This window comes from Ochotona curzoniae, unplaced genomic scaffold (assembly GCF_017591425.1).
Source record: "Ochotona curzoniae isolate NIBS_2020 unplaced genomic scaffold, NIBS_Ocur_1.0 contig_1274, whole genome shotgun sequence".
In the NCBI taxonomy this organism is placed as follows: domain Eukaryota; kingdom Metazoa; phylum Chordata; class Mammalia; order Lagomorpha; family Ochotonidae; genus Ochotona; species Ochotona curzoniae.
In genome coordinates this window covers 19925559-19938573 of record NW_024465023.1, presented here as the reverse complement: position 1 = coordinate 19938573, position 13015 = coordinate 19925559, and the positions used below count along the sequence as shown (strand labels likewise).

The 13015-nt window shown below is 34.2% G+C and overlaps 1 protein-coding gene across 1 annotated transcript in view; it reads right to left on the bottom strand.

The window, feature by feature from the left end:
* The window catches only part of DMD (dystrophin), a 1921612-nt gene that overhangs the window by 758321 nt on the left and 1150276 nt on the right, over window positions 1-13015 (bottom strand). Inside the window, exon 45 of the mRNA XM_041000021.1 lies at window positions 476-651. Coding sequence (XP_040855955.1) covers window positions 476-651 — 176 coding nt within the window. The remainder of the gene's footprint in view (window positions 1-475; window positions 652-13015) is intronic.

Here is a 13015-nt window from a genome sequence, read left to right as displayed (position 1 = left end):
CTTTGGTTTTTTTGTTTGTTTGTTTGTTTTTTTTTTTTGCTTTGTTCTTTGAAACTGAACATCTACAGCTTCATAATCTTATATATGGTTGCTTAAAACAAATACAATCTAACAAAAAGCTGCCCTTCTAACAAAATAGTCATTTTAATTGCATTTTCTTATCTCCCTTAAAAAAATAAGATTCAGCCTGTTAAAGTTGGAATTTACTAAGGACATATTTAAGCAATCATGTGTGATTTTTAAAAATAAACTTGAAAGTTTAAAATAGAAGAAAAGTACTAACCAGCAACAAGTATGTATTTCTGCATAAGAATTAAAAAGAAAAAGTTCTTCACTTCTATTAATTGTTGACGGACTTCCTGACATAACTCCTTATGCTTCATGGTACCCTATTTGGACTCTCTCTACTTTCCTTACATCTTATTAAAAGGACAGTTCAAATGTTTCATAATTCCTATTGGATCTATCACCCTACCTCTTTCTCCTTTCTGCCAGCTGTTTGCAGACCTCCTGCCAGCGCAGATTCAAGCCTCCCAATTTTTCCTGCAGAATATTGGCATCTGTTTTTGAGGACTGCTGAATTATTTCTTCCCCAGTTGTATTCAATGATCTGACGACAGTTTGCCGCTGCCCAATGCCATCCTGGAGCTCCTGTAAGACAGCAAACGGGTGAAACAAAAATGAAGCTTCGTGTCCTTCTATTGGAGAAGCAATTAAACAATGTGCTCTCATTACAGCTGTACTGGGAGAGAAAGTACAAAAGCACCATGTGAAAGATTCTCTATGAAACTGACATGCCCGTATACAAAGTTACAAGATGGAAAGACACCTTTTATGTGTCAGTAAAAAAGCACCTCTCAGTTCAGCACCAGTTTTTTTTTCTAAGATTTTCATCTAGAAGATGTGATAATGTCCGACAAATCAATTAGTTGGAAAAATTCTCAAGAGTAAATTCAATTTCTTGTCCCTACAAGGATGTTTCATGTTTATTAGTCCATGAAGCATTGCAAAATTTAAACATAAGCAAAATATTTGAGTTTTTTTTTTTTTTTAGTAATTGTCTACATTAGAGGTGGAAAAAAAAAAACATAGTTGAGCCATGGTATCTTAAGAAAAACTCTCTGAGGGTGTTTAAACAAAATTAATTTCCATATTAAAAGTAATTGTACTTCAAATTGTGTTTGGGTAAATGTAATTTTCATTATAAAGCCACATAAAACAGAATCAACTCCTTTCAGGGTCAGTCCATCCAGAAATCCCTAAGGTACAGTAATAACTTTAAAAATAATCTATAGGTACCAGAACATTTTTATGAGTCATTGATGGTGTTAAGCGTAAATATCTTCTACTTTTTATCTTGAATGAAATTTTCAAAGTGTCAGAAAAATAGCTATGGCATAAGAGGGATCATTACAACCAAGTAGAAATAAAAATGAGAATGACTAATCATGAAGTAAAAATGAGTACTATTTACCTTTTTAAGAAATATAGGTTTTATAAGTAATTAAAATAATGCATTATTAAATATGAAATTTCAAAAATGAAACAATACATGAGAATTTGAAATATCTACCATATCTAAATCTGGTTAATTCCAAAATGCTTATATTACTGATAGTGATACCAATATACAGAACACCCTTCCAACATATGGGATTCAAATTGCCTAGTATTCATTTTTTTTATTTTTTATTATATTTTTGACAATCTTTACATAGTTAATTAGGGTAAAAAGGTTCAAGGGCTATAGGATAGTGTGGCCTAATATTCATTTTAAAGTTTCAAAATTATTTAAGAAAGAGAAGCTGACTGAGTGGGCCTCATTCCCCATATGTCTGTAACAGCAGACATTGAGCCTTGTGGAAACTAGGAGTTGCAAACTCAACTCTTTGAGCCATCACCTATTGCCTCCCAGAGCAGACCTTGACATGAAGCTGGAATTATGAGTAGAGCCAATAATCAAATACAGACAACTCAGAGATAGGATGCAGTCTACCCAATCAGTGTTTTAATTATAAGGCTACATATTACCCCCATGCTATCTAATATTATATGTTCGCTGAGTCTGAACAAATATCAAGCCCATAGCGGAGTCCAGTACACGTCTGTTAAATGCATGTTTAACCGAATAGTTTTTGAGATGGAGTCAGATCTTTCTTTTGATTTTCATTCTACATAAAGTTGTTGGTATTACTTTTAATGAATTTTATGCCATTTCTTTTCTTAAAAACTAGAATTTGGCGTAACATAAATTTAGCAATTGTAATAGTCCATAAATCAGCAAACATGACAACAATTCTCTTATTCCAAGAACATAGTGTATTACAATGAATACACAACTATGCAGCTTTTAAATTTCCTAAGCTATCCTGATCACACTCTTGAATGCTCATGAGATACTCCAATAAACATGTCACTTTTAAATTTAGTTTACTCTGATTGCTTATTTATTCTTTATACTTGTTCAGATCAGTGTGGCAAGTGATACCAGTGATACCAAACTATGTCTGTGTTTCTGTTACACCATAAATTCCTTGAAGTCAAAGACTGTCTTTCATTCATGATTATATTAGATTGCTTAGTAAAATACCAGTTGCATGAGTGCTTTTAATCAGTATCTGTTGTAGGAATGTGGGAATCTATGAATAAGCAAAATGGGATAGGAAGGGAAAGAAAGGGAAAAAAAGAGGAAAGGAGTGATTTGGATTTGTTATGGTATTATTATTACTAATACTTATGGCTGATTCTCTAAGCAGTTTAAAGAAAAACAAAAGAAGGCAGTTTTCTAGATTTAAGGCAGTTTACAATCTAATAAAGGAGATTAAAACATTTTGAATAACTTGCTATACTATCAGACTAGGGTACAGACAAGGGGGTGCTGAACGAAAGGTAGACAAGTAGAGGGATGATTGCAGTGGAATAATAATCAGCATAAACTTTTTGGTTGAAATTTGAAATTTAAGGAATACAGGCACTTAGAGGGTCTGAAGCATTGGAAAGGTAAAAGAAGTCAAGGCCTATTTGTGGAATCTCCATGAGCTGATAAGAAGTATTTCTATTTTCCTAGATAAGAAATAAAACAAAATAGATAAGAGCAATCATTTAAAATCACTTGTATGTTTGGGTAAATAGTACAAATCAGGATCTTAAGTTTGTCAAAAATACTCAAATATTGTATTTGTGTGATAAGACTTTGCAAACAGAAATACTTATAGGTTGTGCCCAAATCTGTGGGCAATCTCCGCTAGGCCCCTGTTCTGCTACCGGATGAATGTGGCCTAAAGCTTACTTCCCTATGGCCTGAGGCACGTCTTCTAGGCCTACATGTGGAGTGTGACCTCCAACATGACTAGAAGGTCAAAGAAAATACACCTGGAACATGATCTCAGATATGAGGGGTAGATCAAGGGAGACAGATGTGCCTTATAGCCAATGGCACTGTCACTGGTAGGCAGGGTGGTGGGGAGGGGTTCTGCCAGAAGATGCCCTCCTGCCTTCCCCTTCCTGAACCGACCATAATCCTGGGAGCTATACTGACCAGACATTCCTCACCAGTTTTTCTCTGGTGATTCCTCACCTGAGGGACACCTTCACCTCACCCTTGGTGATCTCACGGTCTGCTGGCAGGGTCTGAACCCCAAGACAACTCAAGAACTTTCAATGATAATGGTGAACAGAACAAAATTTGTATACATATTTTATATTTAGCATGTAGGCTATGAAATCATTATATCTGACTTACAAAATTAAGTGAAAGTCTCCATCAACTTTTTCACTCAGTGAAAAAAACATATTAATTTCAATTCTATAGCGTTTAAATATTTGACATACTGAGCTCTTCATGGCCAATGAAATTTTCAGGCTTCATTATCATATTAATACATTGTTGTCATAAGCATCTTTATCTATTTCCATCCCAATTAAAATCTAGTCTTAGTTTTAGACTGAAAGAAGATCATAATTAAATCTATTGGCTTATTCATCACAGTTACAAAGCTTATTGTGGTTTGATTCCAATATTAAAGCATTCATTCTTAATAAGAAGTGCATAGCGGACTTCTCTAGAGAGGTTTTCAAACTATAAAAGCCCAGAACTCTATCCTAAGCACACTGAATCACAATCTCTTAGGGGGAGAGGATGAAGGTACACAAAAACAGACACACAAAGAAATGGTAGGCTAGAAAGATGTGGAAAGGGTAGGAGAGCAGGAGGTCCACATTGTATTTTCAGCTGCTTCTATACTTTTTAAATTGAGAATCGCTATCAAATTCTAGAAAATAACACTGTCATGTCTAAGTCCTTCCACCTTGCTCAAAGTGGAGAAGGGAAAGGGGAAATACAAGCAAAGAAGGAACTGCTACATATTTATAGAGATAAGAATACGAGGAAAATAAGTCTCTATCTTTTACATGAAAACATTGAATAACTTAAAAATATATATTTGCAAAACTTTCCAAGACCGTATGAACAGTCAATGAAAAATAAAATGTGACAAATGAAGAAAAGGAACAAGCTAAGAAGCAGTTATAGGAAACTGTACAATGACAAACTGAATGAGCTATCTAGGAGACAAAGAATTGGCAAAATGAATCACTAACCAGTGACGAAAACAGCAAAATAGATGATACAAAATCAAGTTGGGAGAAAAGATAAAGGCTGTGGGAAATATAGGGAAGAAAAGCAAAACTTCAGGAAAAAAATGTCTCAAGAATCCAATCCTAATGTATACTGTAATTTTGTTAATTATTTTGAGGGAGATTGACAATTTATTAACCATTATTCATTAGGTGAGTATTTGTAATAATATGAAACTAGTGAGGTCAGGCATTGGCCCAGCGATTAAAATATCTAAAACTCACATTCCATCTTGCAGTACTGGGTTTGATAAGCTGTTCAAGCTCCTGATATCAGCTTCCTGCTGTGTACTCCCTGGGAGGCAGAGTTGTTGGCTCAAGTACCTGATTTGGGAAGTCTGAAGAGAATTCCTGATTTCCAGCTTGGAAACCAGCTAGGAACTGTTGTGAGCATTTGGGGCTGAGAATCATCATAAAGAAGCTCTCCCTGTCTTTGTGCTCAAAACAAACCAACCCAATGAAGATTTGAGAAACTGGCAGATAGAATTTCATGATTGATTTAATTAAAATAACATTTTTTGTTCTCTTTCTGTCCTGATTAAAACCATTGCCAGTTTTTGTTCACCTCCAAAATTCAAGAGATTAAAAAAAAGGTTTGGTACTTTTCTCAAACATAATTTATGCAGGTTTGCCTGTTATGTTCATTTTTAAGCTATATAATAATCACTATTTTCAGAAATTTTCATATGCCTTCAGAAGGTATCTTCAACTATTCTCACATTATAAATCTGTGTAAGGAAACAACACATACAGAGAAGTATCCAAGACACATATCAATGGCAACAGGTCACACTGAACTTTAGTCCACCTATAGACCGGATGATACTTTGCAGGTAAAATACCTAGTAGTGACTCTGGGATTACCTGATGGAAGTAGTCAGAGAATGAACTGGGCAAGCCAAAGCAGTTAGATGGAGAAGGATGCAAGAGTAAAAATACAGAAAACAAGAAGAATGATGGGGGGGGGAGCGGAAAATCAGTAAAAAAAATGACAAATATTGAATTTACTCTTATTGTTTAGCATAAGAGTTGCAGGAAGTGAGAATTAAGGTTAAAGAAATCCTGAATAAGAACTGCAGAAATCAAGCCTATCTACTAAACTCCAGGATCAAGGTGAAACATGCTTGCATAACAAGGAATGTGTAAAGGATTTCTACACCCTCTTCCTCCCCTCTTCTCCTTTTGCAGTTTGCTCTCCTGCCCCTCAGCCTTCAAGATTAGCCACAGCTCCCAGTAAAACCAAAGGGTTTTGTTGCTTAACTGTTCCCTCTTGATGAAGGGCTCTTTGGGCTCATCCAAGGGAAATAAGTGCCCCTCCTCTCTATAGGTATTTATAAACTAATGCTATTTAGTGTCAGTTATGTATATATCGTTCTTCACAGATGAAGTTTCAGTAAAAATGTAGGATTGTGGTTTTTCTCATGATTATAAAACATGTCTACAAATTTGACCAGTGCTGCAGACTGAACTTCTAGCTAAGAACCTGTAAAGTTTGCCCTATTAATTTGCAAACAGAATCAAGTAATGGTAGTAGTGTTTACAAATGAACAATCGGGGACAAAATGTACTTTTTTTTTTTTTTTTGGCCTTTTCTTTCTTCTGGATTAATTTGATTTCCATTTCAGTTACCTGTTATTGTGTCCCACTAACAAAAATGCTAAAACCACATGGATATTTTCATGAGTTTATCACATGAACTGGAGGTTGGAAGGGGTCTTATTAGGCTTCAACTAATTTCTCCCATTGAAATACAATAGAAGATATATTCATTAATACAATTCCTCAATCTGCTAGTGATAATGGTTGCCATAAAATAATAATTATAATTCCTCTGAAAACTTGAATTAGATTGTTTTAACTAAAGCAAAATTCCTGCCAAGGAATTAAAGGAAGATATATACAGTGGCAATTTATTTTAATGGGATGTTTGCCTACTATCAAATTATAATGAAATTTCTTTTGGATGTGCTTATTTCATCAACATCATTGATATATAGATTTCTTATTACCACTGCTATTAATGTTGATACCAAATGAATTAATCATGAAGTACTTTAAGTACCAATGCCTTATAGTTTTCCCTTAGTCATTTTTTTCCTTTTCTTTTTTTTTTCCCCCAAATGATGCCCTGGGCATTTTTTTTAAAAGTATGTATCCCTCAATTTCAAACAGAGATGCAATGCAGAAAGTTAAGAAAAGGAAAAATATTTATATGCTAAATTTTGCCTGTGGGGACCTGAATCAGAGCTGTACATTAAATTTCCCACCAATATATTTTGGAATTAGAATTTTGCTTGTTTAATATGCTGAAACCATTAGGTGGGCATGCTTGCATCTGTCATTCTCTGAGGGCAACTGAATTGCTTTTAAGGAAACTGTTGCTATGAAGTACGCAACTTTGCAAAGTGAATAGGTTTTTCTCTATTAAAATCAATGTCTGTCCTCTCGAGGTTCATAGATCTATCCAGTCTTTCTCCACTTCCAAATTCTTCATGACAACTTCAGCAAAACTATCTAACACATTGAAAAGCTGATTTTAAAAATCAATTTATTTAGCTTTGTTGAAAAACAAACTGGTTCTTTTCTGGTAGAAAGGCCACTCATATCCATGGCCATTCATAGCACACATGACTTTGAGGATACATTTATTTTCTATATAATTACTAGCATATTTTGAATGCTAGTATTTTTTTTCCTAATAGATATGTTTCATAATGGAGCACATTGCATATAAGCTGGGAACTACTTTTTCTCATATATATAATATATATATGATACATACTCTATATAAATATTATATATGCATGCTTGCCACATATAAGTAACATTTAAAGAAATTCCTAGTCTATTTTCTAGAAATGCCAGAAATTTGGAGTCACACAAATCTATATCCAAAAACCATATGGTAGGTAAAGAAGGATACATTATGTATGTTTATAGAAGCAGTAATAAAAATTTGTTTTTAATTCCACAGTATATATTAGAATTAGATTATTGCTTTGAAATGTTCCATTAAAAGGTCTAGTCTCACTGGTTCCTTAAAGTTTTATTACTCTGTTGGCATATGCCAACTATTCATTGAGCAGCTATTGGCCAGCAGCACAAACTGTTGCCTAGGCACTGAACCAGGTGCTAGCCATCAGTAGCTGCAAAAGGAGGAATGGATTAGAGAGGCTCTGGAGTAGATGGAGACACCATCGCAGTTAAGGTGCAGGAAGAAAGTAGCCTGGATTGTGGATGCCATGGTAATTAGAACAAAGTGGAAAGAGCCAAGTGGTATTTGGGAGATAAACAAATGGGACTTGGACATCTATTCATGCACTGGGGAATGAAGGCAAAGATATGAAATGAGCATTTGAGAATACTGTTACAGAACAGAGAAAGTACTACTTTGAAAATATAAGTGAAGAACATTATGGAAAGAACTAAACTTATAAAGTAAGATTTTTAATTTCAACTTGAATCTGAATATGGCTGAATTGTAAATTATGGGCAATGTGAAAACTGTTAATCATGATCCAAACATATTTTGGAATTCCCTGAATTTTTGCATGATGATTGCCACTTAGGAACTGAAGGAGTAATTTTGTCATTGTTGATCCTTGTTACATTGACTACATTTTATTTTCATGTTCTGGCAGAAAGATTAGCTAATATCATGATGCATATAATAATACAGAAAGGTGAGAGGCAATATGAGTCCCCACAATTTTGGAAAAGAAAGAATACTGTTCCCTTGAAGCTGCTTGTGTTTTTCCACATAAACTTTCAAATGCTGGCTGGTAAGAATAAGTGGTCAAATAGAATTTCAAAATATATTAGTGTGGCTCTTTAAGGCATTAAAACTCCTTTTACTCTGTATGACATACAGATTTCATATATTTTTTACTAAGGTATACTCTCTAGACACTTTTTAAAATACAGGTAAGTTGTTCAAAGTAGGTAAATATTTTCATCAGCGAGATTCAGTTCTGTGGATATTTACGATAAATACTTTGTGTTCAGTGTGTTTATAGCAATGGGGAAAATCTGACAAATGGGTTATTTAAGACCTGGGAAAATAATTCAGCCTTATCCCACCATTGCAACCACCGTTAGGCCTGGAAATCCAATTAATCTATAGCAGGCTATTTTCTTTCTAAGCTGATAATATTGTATGGCCTACAAATGATGTTTTAAATATCTAAATGGTCTTGAAAGAATGATTCCCCCCACTCCCTGCATGATGAATAAACTTATATTTTCTTGTCAAGACTCTCAACATAATCAGAATTATGTTGTGAGTTTAAACAACTATATATAATGCAATGTGAGTGGGTGACTGCATAGTATTGCATCCAGTTATACAGCTGTAGAACCTGCCTGGAGAACAAGACAGATCACTTATGAATGTAATTATATGTGCATGACTCTGTGTGTGAGTGTTTGTGTGACTGAATTTCAGGAGTCAGCCAGGCAAAGAACAAAGGGGTTCTAGTAATTACCATAATAAATAGCTTGAAGATACTTTTTCACCATTCTTTAAATTACTGGGCATAGTGCTGAATAAAACTTAGATTGATAACTACTAAAGAAGTTTTGTGGATAAACTCAGCAGAAGACTAAGCCAAATGACACAATCTTCTCCATTGGTTCTTCATTTGGAGAAAGGTTCAAAAGCAAGTTTCTGATATACTATGATACTCTATATGGAAAAAAGACATTAAAAAATAATTGTGTTTATCTGAATCCCATCTCTTCCAACAAATAACAAGTTATCAAGGATAGACTCTTGAGAATGAAAAGGCCCAGAAATAAGATAAAGAAGGATAAAAACAGATCTCTGTGTCTCACATCAATGAATTGAGTGAAGCCTATAGAATCCCCAAGACATAAACTAACACTTATACCTAACACCACTAAGTCTTACATGTTCCTGTTGCCCAATTATGTAGACATTAAATATAAGTTGCTCTTTTTTTCTTCCTCAAGCAGTAATTTCTGAGATTAGCTTTCTTTTCTGTCATTATCTGTTGTATGGTGATGTTACTTTCTGTAATTTAGTAGAATGAGAAATGATGATGAGATAAAAAGCACTTTTGATTTTCCTATTGAGTGGGTATCACATCTGGAAACTAAACAGAGTTTAAAGTTTCTCCCTTTGTTTCCTAGTGTATTTCCAATAATATAAATGATTTGAAACACAAACAAATCAGAAAAAGCTAATGAAAAATAAGCCAGAAGACTTATGCAAGTCTTCTTTCAGAGCTTTCACAGTTATTCATGTGAATCTGAAAAGGTTAGGGATCATCATAAGAAGAGGAAAAAATTATCAATACTGTACTTAACTTTCTTGTCAATGCAATCTGTGTAGAAGAAAGGATTCAATTATCAAATGTAATTGTAGTCTAAACTTTTTGTCTCTCAGAAACCATAAAATTGGTTTTGTTCTGTTTTACCTTCATTATTTATCTGAGGTATTTGTATTCTCCCATTTAATAGGCTGTATATGACCACTTCATCCATATTTTACCATTCAGTTTTATTTACTCTACATCATGTCTTACTCATCCCAACTGTTATTCTCCTTGCCAACTGACTCTGTCACCTTCACTCTTCCTGCAGTCTGATGGTTCAGTACATTTCACCAAAGTTTACTTTCCTACCAACTGTTTCACTGCTTAGCATCTCAATCTTTAGATTAACCCTACAAATCAATGGTTTTATTGATGGTGGATGTCCTGCTCCAAAATTTATACTAAATACAAAATTCTTGCATACTGAAGTTCAAAGAGCTTAGATAATATCTAAAATTTCATAACAACCTGAGGAGGAACCTTTCCAGGTTTTCTCAAAATGACTCCTCAATTTTCCCTTCCATGTTTCAGCACAACTGGAAAAGTCAGCTGGAATGGGGATATTCCAGTGATTTTCCTTCATTTTTATTTATGGAATCCTCTACAGCAACACTTTTGAGCATGTTGAAGATCTTTCTAAGAGTATAACACATGTGCAAAAAAACCATGGTTAAATTTTATTTTGGTACTTTTAAATGCTTTGCTTGTTTCCAACCAAAAATTAGTGCTGCTGGCTCTGAAGAAACTATTGCTAGCATCTGGTAAAAGAAATTAAAATGTTCAACACATCATCTTAGTGACAGGAATGCCATGGAGCAGTGCGTTCACAAAGCAATGTACAGCTTCCTGAGCGACAATCCTGCATGCTAATCAATTCTTCAGAGACAGTAAGAAGAAAAGAAAGAAAAAAGGGAAACATCTTTATCGTTTCCAATAGCCATGTTACACCAATGACCTCAAAACAATATACCTTTCATTGAGTAGGAAAAAAGATATAGTTTGGTACAGCTGTGGATCTATATGAATGACCAACGAATGCTGGGAAAGAGGTTTAATATTTTTGATCATCAGAGTAATTCAAATTTAACTCATAACATGCCACTTTGTATCTTATACAATGGCAAAAGGTATGATAACTGACAAGATCTTTAAGATCAAAAATTGCTGAGGATTTAGAGTTGATGGAATTCTCTATCATCCCTAAAAGAACTGTAAGATGGTACAATCACTATCAAAAATAGTTTGGTTGCATCTTAGAAAGGTAAACATTTGATCAAGTCATTACATTTCAAGGGGAATAAAAAATAAATAGGGGCCAGCACACTGGCACAGTTAAGTTGCTGCTTTTGTCACCTGAATTCAACATGTGCTTTGGTTCAACTTCTAACTGCTCCATTTCCAATATAGCTCCCTAGTAATGCTCCTGAGAAAGCAGAAGATGGTCCAAGGATCTTTCTCCTGCCACTCACATGGTAGACTTGAAGAAAGCTCCTGGCTCCTGGATTTGATCTATGCCAGTCCTAACCATTGTAGTCATTGGGGTATCAATGGAAAATTTCTCTCTCTCTTTCTGTCTCTCCCTAAAGCTGCCTTTCAATCAAATAAATAAATCCTATCAAATAAAAATATATCCTAAAATATTATGTTATGTAGCTTATCATAATTTTTATTCATAATAATTACAAATAACATTTTAATTAATCAAAAGGAGTACTAGCAGTTGTGATTATTTGGCATAGCAGTCAAGACACCCATGCAGTACAGCAATACCTAATCCTAACTTGTGACTCCAACTTTCTGTTAAGGTAAACACATGAAGGTTGTAGTTGGGTCCCTGCCACTCATATATGACACCAGCACGTTGTCTATGGTTTCTTGCTTCAATCCATCCTAATTCCCAGCATTGTGTGAATTTGGGAAGTGAACCGTTAAGAGAGGAATGTCTCTGACACTAGGAGGAATGTGTCTGACACTCACATAAATTAAAAATTAAAAAAGAGAATAGATAATTGTGCATATTTATACAATTGAATGCTAACCATCAATAAAAGAATCAACTTCTTATATGTTCACAATATGAGGATTTTGAAATAGTATGTTAACAAAATGGTACATATTGTACGATTCCATTCACACATATTCAAACAGAAAAACAAATTTGTGTTAATAGAAATCAGAGCAATATGGCCCTTGAGAGGTGGGGATTGACTTAATGAATGTGGCATAAATAAACTTTGGGACATGTTGGCAATGTCCTATTTCCTGCCTGAAGTGTGAGTTTTATAAGGTGTTAGCTTTACAGTTAAGTATTTGACAATTTTTTCAGATGGAACATTTAATATTTATGTTTCCCAGTTGTAGGAGCAGCTTCCTATATATCCTTAAATATCCAATGCATCTATACCAAATAGCAAAGCAAGGAAAATATATTTGATAGCAGAATTTGAGTAGTATACAAAATATCTTAATGTACTGCATAATGAGTTAATTATAACAGACATAAATTTTATGTGAGAATGAACTCTTCAAACCTTTCCATGAAATGGAATGAAAAGATGTCTATTTTGTTGTAAATTTGTATAATAATTCATGCATAGTTTTTTCCAGACTGCATTTTCATGATTTTTTAAAATATTCTTCATAGATGTGCTTTTGGTTTATGTAAATTATTACTTCAATTAGATAAAACATTGTTACTTTCAAACAATTGATTCTCCTCACTTATCCAGTGTCTTAGATATTCTAACAATGTGAATTGAGTACATTTACTAAACTCACATAGTGCACACAGACTTTTCTCATGCAAGAAGTGAACTAAGACACAGGCTGGTTGCCAAACTTGTCATTTGCTGACAGAAGTCCCAGGGCTTCAAAGGACTAATAAGGTTATAGGGCAGCAGATTTAGTGCACTATCAGGGAAATTATGCTATTTGTATAACTGATGAGACTGGAGTATGCGTGTATGTGCGTGTGGTATGTCTAGTAGATTAATAAGGCAAAGCATTGTGATCTCATTTCAAACTTTAAAAAGATAAGCTCTCTC